This window comes from Heloderma suspectum, chromosome 4 (genome assembly GCF_057233095.1).
Source record: "Heloderma suspectum isolate Gila_16-S chromosome 4, 16-S_ref, whole genome shotgun sequence".
NCBI lineage: Eukaryota > Metazoa > Chordata > Lepidosauria > Squamata > Helodermatidae > Heloderma > Heloderma suspectum.
The window spans coordinates 59,591,146-59,607,956 of record NC_139461.1 but is presented as its reverse complement, the minus strand read 5'-3'; the positions used below and the strand labels follow the sequence as shown (position 1 = coordinate 59,607,956).

General features: G+C 41.1%; 3 protein-coding genes and 1 long non-coding RNA gene across 7 annotated transcripts in view; 1 reads left to right on the top strand and 3 right to left on the bottom strand.

Annotated features, from left to right (window-relative positions):
- MYBL1 (MYB proto-oncogene like 1) overlaps positions 1–4,420 on the bottom strand; it is a 58,575-nt gene extending 54,155 nt beyond the window's left edge. For 2 of the 4 annotated variants that reach the window (XM_084849395.1, XM_084849396.1), the window contains exon 1: positions 4,148–4,420. In XM_084849395.1, the coding sequence (XP_084705521.1) occupies positions 4,148–4,330 (183 nt within the window). In that variant the 5' untranslated portion in view covers positions 4,331–4,420. The remainder of the gene's footprint in view (positions 1–4,147) is intronic. The other 2 variants (XM_084849398.1, XM_084849399.1) reach the window with 1 other exon arrangement.
- Positions 3,428–16,811, top strand: part of LOC146346895 (uncharacterized) — a 16,403-nt gene continuing 3,019 nt past the window's right edge. The window contains exon 1 of the long non-coding RNA XR_014790105.1: positions 3,428–3,592. This is a non-coding gene — a long non-coding RNA (uncharacterized LOC146346895). The remainder of the gene's footprint in view (positions 3,593–16,811) is intronic.
- Positions 6,068–6,835, bottom strand: LOC146346896 (uncharacterized). The gene is made up of 3 exons (XM_084849400.1): positions 6,563–6,835; positions 6,312–6,431; positions 6,068–6,223 (listed from the first exon to the last, which is right to left on the bottom strand). Exons 1-3 carry the CDS (start codon positions 6,833–6,835, stop codon positions 6,068–6,070), a joined length of 549 nt encoding a protein of 182 aa, XP_084705526.1.
- The window catches only part of VCPIP1 (valosin containing protein interacting protein 1), a 20,636-nt gene continuing 15,204 nt past the window's right edge, over positions 11,380–16,811 (bottom strand). Inside the window, exon 3 of the mRNA XM_084849394.1 lies at positions 11,380–16,405. Coding sequence (XP_084705520.1) covers positions 15,531–16,405 — 875 coding nt within the window. The 3' untranslated portion in view covers positions 11,380–15,530. The remainder of the gene's footprint in view (positions 16,406–16,811) is intronic.

Sequence of the window (16,811 nt, the reverse complement as noted above, 5' to 3'; positions counted from 1 at the left end):
GGTGCCATGATCTTCGTTTTTTTAATGTTGAGTTTCAAACCAGCTTTTGCACTCTCCTCTTTCACCCTCAACAAGAGGCTCTTTAGATCCTCTTCACTTTCTGCCATTAGGGTGGTATCGTCTGCATATCGGAGGTTGTTGATAATTCTCCCAGCAATCTTAATTCCGACCTCTGATTCATCCAACCCGGCATTTCTCATGATGTACTCTGCATATAAGTTAAATAAGCAGGGTGACAATATGCAGCCTTGTCGTACTCCTTTCCCAATTTTGAACCACTTGGTTGTTCCATGTCTGGTTCTTACTGTTGCTTCTTGACCCTCGTACAGGTTTCTCAGGAGACAGGTAAGGTGGTCTGGTACTCCCATCACTTTAAGAATTTGCCACAGTTTGTTGTGATCCACACAATCAAAGGCTTTAGCGTAGTCAATGAAGCAGAAATAGACGTTTTTCTGGAATGCTCTTGCTTTCTCCATGATCCAGCGAAAGTTGGCGATTTGATCTCTAGTTCCTCTGCCTCTTCGAAACCAAGCTTGTACTTCCGGTAGTAGGCCAGCTTTGAATTCCCCACCCTTTAAGGCATGCTGAATCTGAATGTTTTCTTTATGCTCTATGTAGCTCAACCATCGAATTGCAGGGTTAGAAAACCGTTTACACTGCCGGTGATAATTATCTGGTGGGGGTATGGCAATGGTGTACTCCGTCAGAAACTTAAACCTATACATTGCAAAAGATGTACTAGCCAGACTGGGGTATTGGAATGGATCTATTGCTAACCTTTTCTTCACATACTTCTTACCATTCCAAAACGCTCTCACTGTCTGTGTCAGTTCCATGATTTCGTGTCGGTACTTGGTGCATGCCTGCTCCAAAATATTAACATCTTGCCTGCAGTAAAACATCAACTGCTTCTGCATTTCAAAAGTTTTTGACTTGTTATCATACTAAAAAAGCCTCTCTCTCTCCAGGCATCATGTATTGGGCACCATAGTCCTCTGCTTTAGGCAGCGGGCCCATGTAGTCCCAATTCTCAGGTTTGTTAAAATAATGTGGGAAGTAGCCCTTGGTGCCGGTAAAACCCAAGGCTTTTGGTAGCTTTGAGAGGGCCATGGGTAGATGACAGAGTGAATCGATAAATTTTATATCTAGCCCCTTCACGGTGATATACAGCAATTTTTCCCCTTGAGTAATAAGATCTACAGTCAGTTTCTCTTTTACCAGCTGGCTGAGAATAAAGTAACCATCATACCCCTTTGAGTTATGGGCTATAAAAGTGCACCCTTTGAACTGTGCACTGTCTGTGAAGGTCTTGGTAAATTCAGAAAGACAGGAATCACCTTTAAACTCCCACGTTTTGCCAGGCATGGCCCACGGGCTTACATCCCCATGCGCTTTCACACGCTGCTTTCTCTTCTTCTTGCCCTTACCTGGTTTATCCTTAAAGCGTTTTACAGTTTCACTCGCAAACGCTTTTGCAAAACAGAAATTAGGAACATGAAATCCTGAAGACTGGTGCGCTTCAAAGTCATAAAGCACATATTTCACAGACACTTTAGGCTTCTTAAGATGCCCCATATAGCACTCATGCTTATCATCATATATGATAAACCCACAACAGACAGTGCACTGCCTTCCTGGACAATGCTCAAAGTCATGATCACCTTTCTGGAAAGTCTGACAGTGTTCACAATAGCCTCTAAAGACACATTTTACTTTACCCTCTAAGGCCAATTCTCTATGTCTATTTAAGCAGGCGCTGGATCTGCAGTTCATCCGACAATATCCGCTAGTTTGATCACTCAAAGGCATGTAGAGTCTTGCCTCAAGCTTTTGCTCCCCCCCCCCCGCACTACGTATGCTGTGAGAGCCTTTTGACTATTTCTAGCAGACCCCTTGAGAAGAATGGAGGGGGAAACGGCTATGCTAGTTCATGCTTATTTAAGCACAGCTTGTGGACAAATACCCCATAAATTAGCAAAATGCAAAACGTTCTTAATTTTGCAAAAAACACTTTCTACAATTCAATACGATATTGAACAGCAGTTAAGCCCCCTCATCCTTGATCTCCAAATTCATAGCCTGGTTGATGTGTTCAACACTTTTACTGTGGTGATGCAGTCTGAGTTTGCTGATGGAAAAATCAACTGGGGGTGGATTTTAACCATTTTTCTGTTTGGAGGTATAATTGTACAGAAGCTACAGATGCACAGTGGGGCTCTAACAAGACAGAATATAGAAGAACTTGCTAATTTTATCACTGCCTATATCATAAACACCAAAGCAAATTGGATCATGGATCATGATGGATGGGTAAGTTTGAAACACCCCACCACACTAAGATCCATATCCCTTGCTACAGATGTGTGTTCTTTTAATATTTATTGGGGGGGAGGAATATCACGGTCGGGTGTGGGTTCTAAGATGATAAAGAAGCTATACTGCTCTTGTATTAAAAACAAGACCCCCCCCCCGTAATGCTTTACCTGCCATAAAAATTAGGGCATGATAAAGCTACTATTTTCTATTTATTGCAGGAAAAAGGATTTGTAAGGACGTTTGAAGATAGAAACGCTTGGATTCCTACACATTCCTGCAATGTGAAGACAAAAATCAGAGCTGCTTGCATGCACTATTTTTCCCTAAAATGGCTGTTGTTCTGCATAGAGATTGCAGCAACAGCTCTGAATGAAAATATAAATATTGAAAGTACAAACAATAATAATTAAAAATAAATTTTAAAAAAATGGTAGGGTTGGCGGAGAATTTCTCCCCGAAACTTCGGGGGGCCGAGCGCCAATGTGTTCGGCCCCCCGAACAAGTTTCGGGGAGAAATTCTCCGCACCCCCCCCCCGCACCCCGCACCCCCCCCGGGACGGGACTTACCTTTCCCAAATGTCCCTCCTGGCGGTGGGTCCCGGCGGCGGTTCTTCGTCAGGTCGGGTCTTCGTCAGGGGCGGGGGCGGCAGCCGATCTTTCGACCGGCTGCCGCCGCCACCATTCCAATAAAACTAAAAAAGAACACCCGCCCCCGTGATAGGCTACGTGACGATTAACGTAGCCTATCACGGCTAGATTTGCAAAGTCAGCCGTGATAGGATACGTAAATCGTCACGTAGCCTATCACGGGTGACTTAAAAAAAAAAAAAGCGTGTACGGATAATGGCGGCTCCCATAGGGAGCCGCCATTCCCGTTCCTTATTTGGTCGCTGTAGTCTACGTAAAGATTACGTAGACTACAGCGACCAAATAAGGAACGCGAATGGCGGCTCCCTATGGGGGCCGCCATTATCCGTACGCGCTTTTTTTTTTTTTTTTAAGTCACCCGTGATAGGCTACGTGACGATTTACGTAGCCTATCACGGCTGACTTTGCAGATCTAGCCGTGATAGGCTACGTTAATCGTCACGTAGCCTATCATGGGGGCGGTTTGTTTTTTTTTTTAACTTTTAATTTCGCGGCCAGGCGAGGCGAGGCGCCTCCCCCCCGGCCTGAATTTCAGCCGGGCGAGGCGGGAAGCCTCCCCCCCCGGCCTGAACTTTGGGGGGAGAGCAGCGAAGCGCCTCCCCCCCACCACGAAAAGCTGCGAGACCAGGTAAGTGGGTTTCGTGCACCCCTAAAAAATGGTTAACCTATTTGTGATCCTGCATCGCCACCTACTGGTGCTACCTGGTCATGCAGATTCATTTTTACCAATAGCAGCAGGTGGATAGCAGCAGGTGGTTCCCACCCCCACCCCACAAAACCCCTTAAAACATACAAATTAACTAGAAAACACATGCCTTCTTGATAGACCTGTGGCATCAAGACTGCTTTTGGGGACTGTTCTATGGATAAGAAGGGGGGAAAAAAGATAGACATGTTTTAGAGAAAGAGCCTTTTTTTCTTTTTTTTTACAATATAACAACCCCAGAAAGGGATGGATGATTATGGATGGATGGATGGATGGATGGATAGACAGACAGACAGACAGACGAAATGAACTTGCCTGCAGGCATACTGCGCCTCTTTTAGAATACTGAAGGGTGTTTTAGTTTTTCTGCAGGGGTAAATTGGGAAAAGAAGCATAAACTGTATTGCATTTTATTTTAGTTTATCTGCACCCATCTACATTAGCTGGCAGAAGGAAAAAGAGTTAAGGTATACTCACATGTAAGGTAGGCTTCCAGGTCCTTCCCTTCAGGTTTGGGGGGTGCAAAGACACAGAGAAGTGCGGGCTCTTTTTATCAGCACTAGTCCTATTGTGTGAATTCTGGTACTGTGATTGGATAAAGTTAAGGATCCCCCCGCCCCTAAGGTTGGCCTCCCAGTTATCACTAAAAGTTAGTACCATCCTACTCAAAAACACGTAATGGGGTTTCAGGTCCCCTGTAATCTACCCCCCCCCCCATCTGGAGACATGCGGCATGAGACATTTCGGGGCCCACCCCCTCTACCCTGTAATGGAAACTAGTGATAGAAGTTGATTCTTTCAAAAACGATTCTGACAATAATAATAATAATAACAATAATGATGAAGGGAATAGTTTTCCCTACATATAAATGCACAAAGTCGGGGTGTCCCCTACCACCCCATCATGTTTATTTTTAAAAAATGGATACCTATGTATCCATCATTTTTAAGACAGTTGTTGAGATTCTTTTTCCTCTGCAATATCAGATGTTTACATTAATGCTTTCTTTTTTTTTCTTTTTTTTACCAAGCTGCTAACAGCAAATGTGAGAGGACTAGACCATTGCCCACCCCCACCCCTCTTCTAAAGGGCAGGCCATGTAGGATTTTTACAAAATCTAAGTGGCACTTAAGGAATGTTTTATTTTTTATTTTTATTTTTTTAAAGACTCTTGAAGGTTTTACTTGCAGCCCTTGTGTTCTCTATGTTTAATGATCCTTTCAAAAACGATTCTGACAAAAATAAAATAATAATAATAATAATTTAAAAAGAAAAGGAGGGAATAGTTTTCCCCTATATATAAATGTGTAAAGATTAGATTAGAACACTGGTTGTTTTCCTAACACTGAAATTTAGAAACGCCCTACTCAAAAAACACGTAATGCAGTTTCAGGACCCATGTAATCTACCCCCCCATCTGGAGACATGTGGCATGAGCCTTTCGGAACCAGCCCTCTGCCCTGTATTGGAAGCTAGTGATAAGAAGCCGAGTCCTAAAATTTAGCAGCACCCTACCCAAAACATGTAATGGGGTTTCAGGACCCATCTCAAAAATAAGAATTAATGCTACAAAGTCATTTACAGGGGTGAGCATAGTTTTTGGGAAACCTAGCAGCATTTTTAAATGTGTCTAGGGTGATGGGTCAATTGCAGGTAAGCTTATAGTAGGTTTTAAACATAAGACACAAGTGCTCTGCAGAAATAACATAAAACTTTCTAACAACAGAGGGGAACGTTATGGTTGGATCCTGATATTCTGTGCACTCCTTTGCTTGATCTGCATCTTCTTCATCTCAAAAGTCACTTTACAGGGGATCATAGTTTTTTTGGGCAGGGGGGAGGCTAGCTAGGGTATTTTTTAGAAAATCTAAGTGGTGCTTAAGGAATGTTTTACTTTTTAAAGACTCTTGAAGGTTTTACTTGCAGCCCTTGTGATTTCTATGTTTAATTATTCTTTCAAAAACAATTCTGACAAAACAAAAAATGCAGCAGTTTTCAAATGAGCCGTTTTATTCAGAGTTTTGCTTTATAGATGTAAGAAAATATTTATAGGACCTGTTTCTAATCACTTTCATTACATTATTTAAAAAATACATGATCAGTATTTTTCAGGGTTTTATCCTGTAGTTTAAGGGCCTTGTGTGAACGCCCAATTTTAGTCACCAAAATTAAAACTTTATCGACACAATCTTGTGTTAGCACGAGACAATGTAGACGGTATCTGATTAGAGGAATAATATACAATATACTTTTAAAACATATTTTCCCACATACAATTCTCAGCTTTCTAGAGATTACACTCTTTGGCCAAGATAAGCATTCATGTGAGGATTGTCCTGGTGCTTGGATTATACATCCAATACATGTATCATGTAGATATTCAATTAAGCAGTGCTTCAGAATTCCCAAAACAGTGGTTCTGATAATGCAATGCATTGCATTGCTCTGCGGCGCTTTCTGGGTGAACTGAAGCTTGTTTCATCAGCTTCCAGGCCTAGAATACTTTTCAGGATGACATGGCCTGGCTGATCCGTTGACAGATCAGCACAACCCTAAAAAGAAATTAAGAAAATACTTTTGGTGTCTCCTAAACACACACAGCATGTCTTTAATATCGATGCTACAAATAATCACACGTACCTGTATTTGAAAGTTTCCTATTGAGGCCATCTTCCATAATGCCACCGGCGATGGCCCCTCTGCTTTAATTTCAACAGTTTTTCCAAGGCCTTCTGCATCAACATTATTCACACAGGGATCCTGGAAAATGGAACCATCTATTATGAAGCTGTATCCTGCCTGTAACCCTTTTGCAAACTTCGGAAACCACCACAAAATATCCCCCTCCAACCATCCATCCATACACATAGATAGAAACATTGAAATCTTACCTGTGCTACAAGGTTCTCTAGTGAAATGGCCTCCAACATGTTCTGCCACATTTGGGAAACCTCGGCCGCCTCCTCGCGTAGACGTTTACGTGGTGGAAAAGCAGAGTCATCAGAACTGGTACTAATATACCATTTTCGGGGGTCACGTTCTGCAGCTGGTGGAGGAATAGCAGATGGCCCTGGAGGGGTGCTTGGCTGCGCCATGCTCTCTGTGCGGAAGACATGTCTGAGCATGATAGAAGGCTGTTTTTCTGGGGGCAAGGCTGTCCCCATTGGTCAATGGGGTTGTGGGGCGTGACTTTACAGGGCTAGGCTCTAAGACCTCTTCCTATTGGGCCGTGGTGGCTTGGCAAGTTCGTAGAGGGGTCACATGACCCCGCAGGACCAATCCGGGCGCAGCTTGGAAAAGGCCCCATGGGCCATCTCCCCGCCTGTACCTGCTAGGGCTCTAAAACCAATTCCTATTGGTCGACGGTGGCGTGACGAGTTTGTAGAGAAGTCACATGACCCCACAGGGCCAATCCGAGCGCGGCCTGGAAATGGCACCACGGGCCATCTCTGCTCCTGTGCCCCCTAGGGTTCTAAAACCAATTCCTATGGGTCCACAATGTCATGGCGAGTTCGTAGAGGGGTCACATGACCATCAGGTGACCCTGAAGGTCATATGGCTGGGTCAGCTGATCGCATACGTGGGGCTTCTGGCTAGGGCAGGACTTCCCGTCTCATGGGGGGGGCGGCGCAACTGTCACCTTCGCAAATGGGGCGTGGTTTAGAGTTTGATGTGAATCCTCCTCCTTTACTACTACTGATGAATTATGGCCATTTCTTTTTTGAACATTTCATGCAGATACATGAGTTACATGTTCCATAAATGCAATGGAGTTTCCAATATGGTCAGCTGAGGGGCGTGAAGATAACAAGATGTTATTTAAATTGCTAATGTATGGAAAGACCTGATCCTTGCAAATGGAATTGGTTACCAATTTGTGTCCATGTAGGAGCACTGTATTCAACTCTGTTAGGTATGGTGAATACAGCTAACTCAAGCAAACTACCACTCATTAGCACATTGCAAATTTCAAAGGAGGTGTTTGATCCATACAATAATTTTAGCCTCTTACAGCCTAGCCCCTGAACAACAGCACCAAGTCTGTAGCTCAAAGGATCAGATATACCGATTCTAGCACCTGTATAAGGGGATATCACTCCTGATATTCTGGCAATAAGACCTAGCCCTGCAGTTGCCTCCTAGACAGAATCATAGAAACATAGAATAGTAGGGTTGGAAGGGGCCTACAAGGCCATCGAGTCCGACCCCCTGCTCAGTGCAGGAATCCAAGTCAGAGCATCCCTGACAGATGGCTGTCCAGCCTCGTCTTGAACGCCTCCAGTGTGGGAGAGCCCACCACCTCCCTAGGGAATTGGTTCCATTGTCGTATTGCTCTAACAGGCAGGAAGATTTTCCTGATGTTCAGCCGGAATCTGGCTTCCTGTCACTTGAGCCCATGATTCCGTGTCCTGCACTCTGGGATGATCAAGAAGAGATCCTGGCCTTCCTCTCTGTGACAACCTTTCAAGTTCTTGAAGAGCGCCATCATATCTCCCCTCAGTCTTCTCTTCTCAAGGCTAAACATGCCCAGTTCTTTCAGTCTCTCTTCATAGGGCTTTGTTTCCAGTCCCCTGATCATCTTTGTTGCCCTCCTCTGATCCCTCTCCAGTTTGTCTACATCCTTCTTAAAGTGTGGTGCCCAGAACTGGACGTAGTACTCCAGGTGAGGCGGCCTAACCAGTGCTGAGTAGAGGGGAACTAGTACTTCCCGGGATTTGGAAGCTATGCTTCTTTTAATGCAGCCCAAAATGGCATTTGCCTTTTTTGCAGCCACATCACATTGTTGACTCATATTCAGCTTGTGATCTACAACAATTACAAGATCCTTCTCACTTGTAGTGTTGCTGAGCCACGTATCCCCCAACTTGTAACTATGCATTTGGTTTCTTTTGCCTAGGTGCAGAACTTGGCATTTATCCCTATTAAATGTCATTCTGTTGTTTTCTGCCCAGCACTCCAGTCTATCAAGATCACTTTGAATTTTGTTTTCTTTCTTCCAAAATATTAGCTATCCTGCCCAATTTTGTGTCATCTGCAAATTTGATCAGCATTCCCTGCACCTCCTCCTCCAAGTCATTCATAAAAAATGTTGAAGAGCACTAGGCCCAGGACTGAGCCCTGCGGTACCCCACTCGTTACCTCTCCCCAGTTTGAGAAGGTCCCATTGATAAGCACTCTTTGAGTCCGATTCTGTAGCCAACTGTGGATCCACCGGATCATTGTTTCATCTAGCCCACTTTGAGCTAGTTTGCTCATCAGGATATCATGGGGCGCTTTGTCGAAAGCTTTGCTGAAGTTGAGGTATATGATGTCCACAGCATTCTCACAGTCCACAAGGGAGGTTACCTGATCAAAAAATGAGTTCAGATTCGTCTGGCAGGATTTGTTCTTGACAAATCCATGTTGCTTCGAGTAATCACTGCATTGTTTTCAAGGTGCTTACAGATGGATTGCTTTATCATCTGCTCCAGAATTTTCCCAGGGATTGATGTCAGACTGACTTGTCTGTCATTCCCAGGTTCCTCCTTTTTACCCTTTTTGAAGATAGGGACCACATTAGCCCTCCTCCAGTCATCTGGCACTTCACCCGTCCTCCATGATTTCTCAAAGAGAATAGACAGAGGTTCTGAGAGTTCTTCTGCCAGTTCCTTTATTACTCTAGGATGCAGTTCATCTGGCCCTGGAGATCTGAACTCATTCAAAGTAACTAGGTGTTCATTGACCATATACTTATCGATCTCAAGCTGCAATCCTGCCCCTTCAGCCCATACTTCGCCTTTGCCAGGGGGGTCATAAACCCTCTTTCGGGAGAAGACTGAGCCAAAGTAGGAATTGAGCACCTCTGCCTTTTCTTTGTCATCTGTTGTCATTTTGCCATCCTTATTTAATAACTGACAACCATTTCTTTCCTGTCTTTTACTATGCATGTAGCTGAAGAAAGCCTATTTGTTGCTTTTAGCATCCCTCGCTAACCTCAGCTCGTTCTCAGTTTTAGCCTTCCTGATGCCATCCCTACAATTCTGTGCTGTCTGTATTCTTCCTTTGTTGCTTGGCCTTCTTTCCGTTTCCTGTATGTGTGCTTTTTTGTTTTCAGGTCATCTCTAAGCTTTTTGTGAAGCCACATTGGCTTCTTATGTTGACTTCCAGCTTTTCTTCTTGTTGGAATTGTTTGTAATTGTGCCTTGAGAATTTCCTTTTTTAAATGCTCCCACCCATCTTGGACTCCTTTTCTCGTTAGAGTCGCTTGCCATGGGACCTTACTGATCATTGTTCTGAGTTTAAGACATTGTTCTGTAATGGGCCATTGCACCACTCTGGACAGTGGGCAAGGGCCATTCTGGCCCCCTTGCGTAGCATTCTACATGCCTCTCTGGCTATGCTTGCAAGACACAGGATGATGCTTATGGAGCAGCAACTAAGGCACTATAGCCTAATTCAATTCACAAAATCAAGCAGTCCCAACTCAGTCCCATGAATCAGGCCTAAATCTTAAATTCAGGTACTCCACTGATTTACGTACAGGCTGTTAGCATCTTACTACTGCTGGCTAAACGCAGGCCAGAAAAAAATATATTGCCCCAGAGATTGCATTCCATGTTTTGAAAAATATCTAGTATGTTCCATATTACCACTTGATTAAACTTAATGGAAAAAGTTTAATGTATGATTATATAGACTAAGTAAAGATTAATGACTCTTAATTAAAGCATCTTCCTCCAAATAAAAGCCCCCCATTAAATGAGTGGATGAACCAGCCTGTGATATCCATTATTGGTATCCTGCTGGGCTCAGGACAGGTAATTAATAAAAAAGCAAATCCAAACACAAATTCAAGAATATTATAAAATGTGTATTAAATGTTTGTCCTGAAAACAAACAAAAGCACAATACAACACCAATCTCTAACTTCCATCAATCAGCTTTTCATAGTTAAGAACACCCCCATAGCTCAAGAACTAGCCATTCCTCCCCCATTCAAAGCAGAAAATCTCCTGAGGACAGCCAATATAGTACTATGTATATCTGAAGATAAGCCGATTTGGGACTTGCCAAGTATTGGATGGAGACAGTCTGCAAGTCCCCCAGACACATTTCTCTGAACTCTCAAAAGGAAGAACAGGATACAGGCATAATATTTAGAACAAGCAAATCCACAGGCACCCTCCCGCTTCTTAATGCAATCTAATCCTCTGAAAAGTCATTCCCACCATCCGAACCTCCCATATTCACCCTTCAGACTCTCAAACCTAGGATATATTCATTAAAACTCATTGGCTGAATCAACATTTTACCTTAAAATTTCCAATAAAACATCTAAAATTCACTCAGAATAGCCCGAACTCTGAGATACTACCCTTCTAACTTGATAACGGTATTGGACGGGTTGAGTCACATCCATGGGTAGGAAGGAAGTGGAGTAACTTTAAGGTCTTGTTCAAGTGCAAACCCTGGGGTGCTTCCAGATGGAGGGCTCCTAGTGCTACCAGTTAGAAGGCACTGAGCAGTGATTCTGTCTGTCTGATTTTCTCAGTGCTTCCAACAAGGCTTTTGTTGCACTATCGCCCTGCCTCGCTAGCCCAGACAAAAGGCATGGAAGGAGGTGGGCTGCTACATCCATTGTTATAGTAGTGGTAGATTTGGCACAGAAACTAGAAAAAAGTTGTTTAGCTTATATTTTTAATATTGCAATCAAAGAAAATTCCAAATACTGTACAGTAAAGTGTACACTGTTATAATACACTATTGTTACATTACAGATAAAAAACAAATTAGTACAGCAATCACAAATAAAATCCAAATGTGCTGAACGGCCAGCATTGTGAACATGGTATCATTGCTATTCTAATTTAATTCAATATGTAAAGCACTTGCTGTTTAAAAGGTTTCCTAAATATATACAGTCCTAATACTTATTTATACATTTTTTAAATCAATTACTTCCAAAAGTGCACTATTTCTCTTCCAGGCAATAATCCTCATTAAAATAACATCTAAAAATATCAATCACCTTTTAATTTTATTATAATCATAGGGGCAAAGCAGAAATGGTGTCTTCAGGAATTTTAAGTATAGCACCTTAAAATTTAAGGTACTATGGGATATGCAGAAGAAAATATTGAACAAAATCTTTTGCTGGAGTATAGCATCTATTCCTGTACTGAGGCTGCCAAATTCTAACATCCAGCAAGTCAAAATGATCCAAAGAAAAGGTAGTTTAAACTAAGATCCTAAGCATACACGTAATGAAATTCCACTAGAATCAGTGAGGCTGTGGGATGATTCACACATACTGGAGTTACACAAAACCCAGCTGGGCTGAATGTACATGCAGTGAAGTCATCAAAGCCCCCCACTAGACTGTTATATCCAAATTTATCTCTTCAGAAGAAAAAAACAGCCATTTTGGTTTTTGGTAAATATACCCTTTCTATAGCATCATTAGTATACAGTCACGGCAACGTTCTCCTGTGGTCTTTAGTAAAGCAGAGAATAGAAACCCTGTCTGGACCATAACACAGAAAATCCTAAATACTATCCCCTATAACAGGTCATTTCAACTGTGTAGAATCTTTAAAGCTACAAGAGAAGCACAATATCCATGTAAAGGATCATCCTATACTCTTTTAAAAAAATCAGAAATTTCGTTACTTTCTTTAGTAAGCAACAAACTTTCAAAAGTTAAATTAAATGACCACACAATTTTGCAATTGTTGAACAACTACAGTAGGTTAGTTTTTAAAACTGCAGCAAAGTTGAAGTGTCTTCCAGAGAAAAAAAATTGAGCAGTAATGTAATCAGGGTACATCATATACCATAAAATACTTTTAGATCTAAATGGAAAGCCAACAGTATGCTTTAATTCCAGCAATTTCTAAAATGCACTTCATTTTTAATTATTTGTTTTCTTCTCTGATTATACAGGGCCTATTCTCTCCTTCACAAACTAGTGTATCAAATGCTGCTGCTACTACTGAAGTCCTATTTCCCATTCATATTACTATATATACATGAAACTGTTTTGTGGTTCAAGATCAAGTGTGTTTAACCTGGAAGAAATAGTCTTTGATTTGATAAACCACGGTCTTCCAGCACATGCACACACACACGACTGGCGAGTAATACAGACAAAACATTGCAACTTCTGAAGGAAACTCACTCCAAACATCCTTAATATTCTCCTAATCAGAGTCAACATTTTCCATCGATTCACTTTATAACTGACCTTCGACTATTAAAGTAGCAATCTTGCAGCCAATTGCATGAGCTTAACTAATTAAATGAAATTCAGCAAGTTAGTTGCAAGCAGGTGCCATTAAGGTCAATGGGACATCAGCATTTATTTGTGTATTTCAGTCCCATTAACTTTGATGGGGATCAGGCTACATATTGAGAGCACAACTGTAATATTAAGAATTTACATTTAACTTTTTCCCAAACGCTTACAGCCACATTTTCATATATCTCCTAAGCCTTGAACATTTTCATTTTACAAACTGAGCATTGTGAAAATCATTCATTTTTGTATGCTCTCCTTTGCATGTGTTAAATCATGCAGAGGATAGGATACAAAAGTGAGTAACTGGTACTGTTATTTTGTGGATAGGAAAGAAGGCTCATAACACCATTCAAGGGAGTTTCTACAAGGGAGAGAAAAAGTGTATTTAACTGTTAGTCAAGACAATCAGATTAAATTATAAAGTTATTCATACTTCTCCAGCTTATTTATACATGAATTCTGAGTAAATGATGTTGACAATATCTCTTTTTCCTTGCTCATTTATATGTGAATTTTGAGTAAATGATGTTGACAATATCCTTTTTCCTATACTGCACAGAATCACCATAGTATTTTTGCATTACAAAATGCTGCCATCAGGCTGTATATTAACACTAAAAATTCAAGCCAGTTGCTATAAAACACCAATAAAGAATTCTCCTCACACCAACAGTGCTGTAATTTCAAGGGATATTTAATGGAAGCTACAGCTGTTAACCCAGTTTTCAAAAGAATTTAGATATCCAGTGCCAATACACCCTTGGTCAGAGAAAGCACAACTGCTTTCATCACACCAGCCATATTACAAGTTACATTTGAAACTTAGACATAGACTATTGCTGTGTCAGAAAGCCCTCCCACCCCAGCATAATCCCTTATGAATGCATAAATGGTTTCTTCAGGTCATGGCCACAAACTTGGTTGTGTGTTCGCTAGAAGTTACAGTGGCTTTCTATATTTAGCATCAAGCATCTTGCTCTCCATGTGGCATGGATCAAGGTTTAAACTTCATATTTAAATCACGTTTTATTTCTTGACCAAATTAAACAACAAAAATAGCAAAATTATGTATTTAAAATCATTTATTCATGAAAGTGTGATTTGTATGCTTTATATATATGCAGTGCACCAGATGATAAAATATGTATTACCTGTATGAGAGAAACAAAAATGGTGTTTGAATGGATTAATATACTTGAACTGAGGCAGTTGTACCTTCAGTTAATTTCCCATATAAAAAAATAAACCTTCCATTACTTGGGACGTTTAATCATAGCATTGCTTTGAGCTTTCTTGTGTGATTATAACTGCAGAAAGTGTGAGCATAGTTTCGGAATACAAACATTTATAATACAAACTTAATATTTGTGGATCAGGTAAAACTCATGTGCGCACAAGCACTGGCTTCAGAAACTAAGTGCTTGAGTTTTCTATTCTATATTTATTTTGTAATGTAAGTCTTTCACCCTTTCAAGTTTATTTTTTATCAGATGAAGCAGTAATAATGCACATAAAATAGAAATATGCAAGAAGGCAAAAGTGCAACATCAGTATCAAGATAAACATTCTATCTTTATGGAGCAAACACAATGGCCGCTTCTTAAAAAGCGCACTGTAGATCTGATGAATATCCTGTTTAAGTGGATGATAGTTTAATTAAAGTGGCACATGAAAGTAAAATACTAAATATTTCTCATTTCCAAGGAGTTAAAAGGAGGTTTTTCAGTGGTACTATGCCACTGAAAAACCTCTGATGAAACATCTGTTAAATTCCATTAATCCAACATGCTCAGAAAAAGTTAATAGCCAGCACAGATAACCAACAACTACTTATCAAAACCTTCCCCTACAAAACCAATTTATTAGTCTGCTGTAGCTTCTTAAAATACTTGCCTACTACTGTCTTTGCAATGTAAAAGTACACCATGGTACCTTACCAGCTCAAAACTAAACATGCAACCACTTGCCAATCGAGCAATGAAAAAGCTGTGCTGGCTTAGACTGCCATGCATGACTACATCACCCTGCTTTAGCTTCATCTTATACCATATAGCGCTTTCCCCTATCATTCCCTTAAGTTTACAACTTTAAAGAGATCTCAATAAAAAATACTTGGGTATTTTGAGAAACCTGACAAATCTAAATGAATGCCAGTGTTCAGATAGAAGGGAATGTCTCTTTATGCTGTAATTCTGAGTGGACCAATATCTGGCAAAACACACTACATTTGTCAGGTTTTATCTTCACATATTAATCTGAGAAAATTAATGATTTCACATGGTCTGGAAGATTAAGACTTAATGGAATTCAAATTACACCCCACCCCACAAAAATAACCCACCTCTACAGCAGATATTCATCTCAGTGCATATCCTAATAACTAATTTACAGGTAACTGAGAGCTAACCTGGGCAGCAGAATGGCATATTAAAAGCTATTGTCTATCACACACTTGCTATCATGCAATGAATAAGATATAATCTTTGAAACATACAAGATTCAAGGACTAAATTTATGTGGCCCAGCCAACAAACATTACATTTGCACAGTAATCTCTTGTATCTTTATCTGCTGTTAAGTATTCATGAATGATCCATTGGCTCAGTTGTATTAGTGATTTCTGCATCTTGACTATCCATCTCTTCAGGCTCTTCAACTGAATTTCCTTTTTGCGCTTTTGATCTCGTGGGGAATGTTGTTCCCACTGCATTTGACATGTTAGTATCAGTTGTTTCTGCATTCAGATGTCCACTGCCACTTGATAAAGTAAATGATTCAGACAAACCAGTTTGAGGGCTCCTTGTTTTAATGGATGAACTTGCCGCCTCCAATTTCCTTTGAGAGAAATCGTTTGTTGCCAATTGCTCGGTATTCTGATCCCGCAGGTGTCTGTCCATTGAAGCCTGAATTGAAGAAACCATTTCCTGCAATTTTTTTCGCTGTGCTTCAATCAAATTAGGATCAAGCTGCCTGCTGTCTCTCATTGTTCCTACTCCAGGAGCTATCCGTATAAGCTCACTGTTTCCAGAATTGCCTGTGTACACAGAAGGCTCAGATTTAGCAGAGCTGGGACTAAAGTCTGTGCTTGTGCTTTGCTTTCTTGCAAGTGGAGCTTCCTTGGCTCTTTGATGAAGCTGTTGGCTACCAGCTGCAGTCCCTAAAGAATGACCTTTTCCTTGAAATGCAGTTATATTGTGAAGTTGCTCCGACTTCTTTTTAACTACTCCACCACTACCTAATTTTAGAAGTCCATGTGAAGGACTTGCTTCCCTACTTCTTGAAGAAGCCTCTGCTCGCACTTGACTTAGTGCCTCCTTAACCAAATCTTCAACATCAGAACCGACAGGGAAATGCCCAGCAGCATCCACACAAAGTTCCAATCTGTCTTCTGCTGCATTGTATACAAAGGTCTTACCAGGCAAGTGTGGAAATGTACAGTGTTCACCATCAGCCAAACCTATAAAAAAGAAAACAAAGAAGTCTTAAGTTTATATACTGCTTAATTTCCATAAAGTAGTCACCAATAAAACAAATCAAAATACTATCTTCACATTATATAAACATTCAACACAGCCCTAAAATCCAATCAAAGACAAGCTAAGAATATAGGAGCAGCCCTGCTGGCTCAGACTCAAGGTCCACCCAACCCAGCATTATTTCCCACAATGGCCAACCACATGCCTTTGGGAAGGCCACAAGCTGGGTCCTCTTCCATTGTTGCCCTCTAGAACAGGTATTTAGTGGCATGCTGCCTCTGAACCTGGAGGTTTCATATAGCCATCACAACTAGTATATGCAAATACATTTCTCATGCTAAACACATAGTTGCCACATCAGAAGTTAAGTTCTGGAAAAGTAAATAC

Coding starts and splice junctions, on each gene's coding strand:
- LOC146346896 (XM_084849400.1), bottom strand. CDS start 6,835: ATGGGGACAGCCTTGCCCCCAGAAAAACAGCCTTCTATCATGCTCAGA. Junction 6,432..6,562: donor TAGAGAACCTTGTAGCACAG/GTAAGATTTCAA, acceptor TCCATTTTCCAG/GATCCCTGTGTGAATAATGT. Junction 6,224..6,311: donor TAGGAAACTTTCAAATACAG/GTACGTGTGATT, acceptor ATTTCTTTTTAG/GGTTGTGCTGATCTGTCAAC.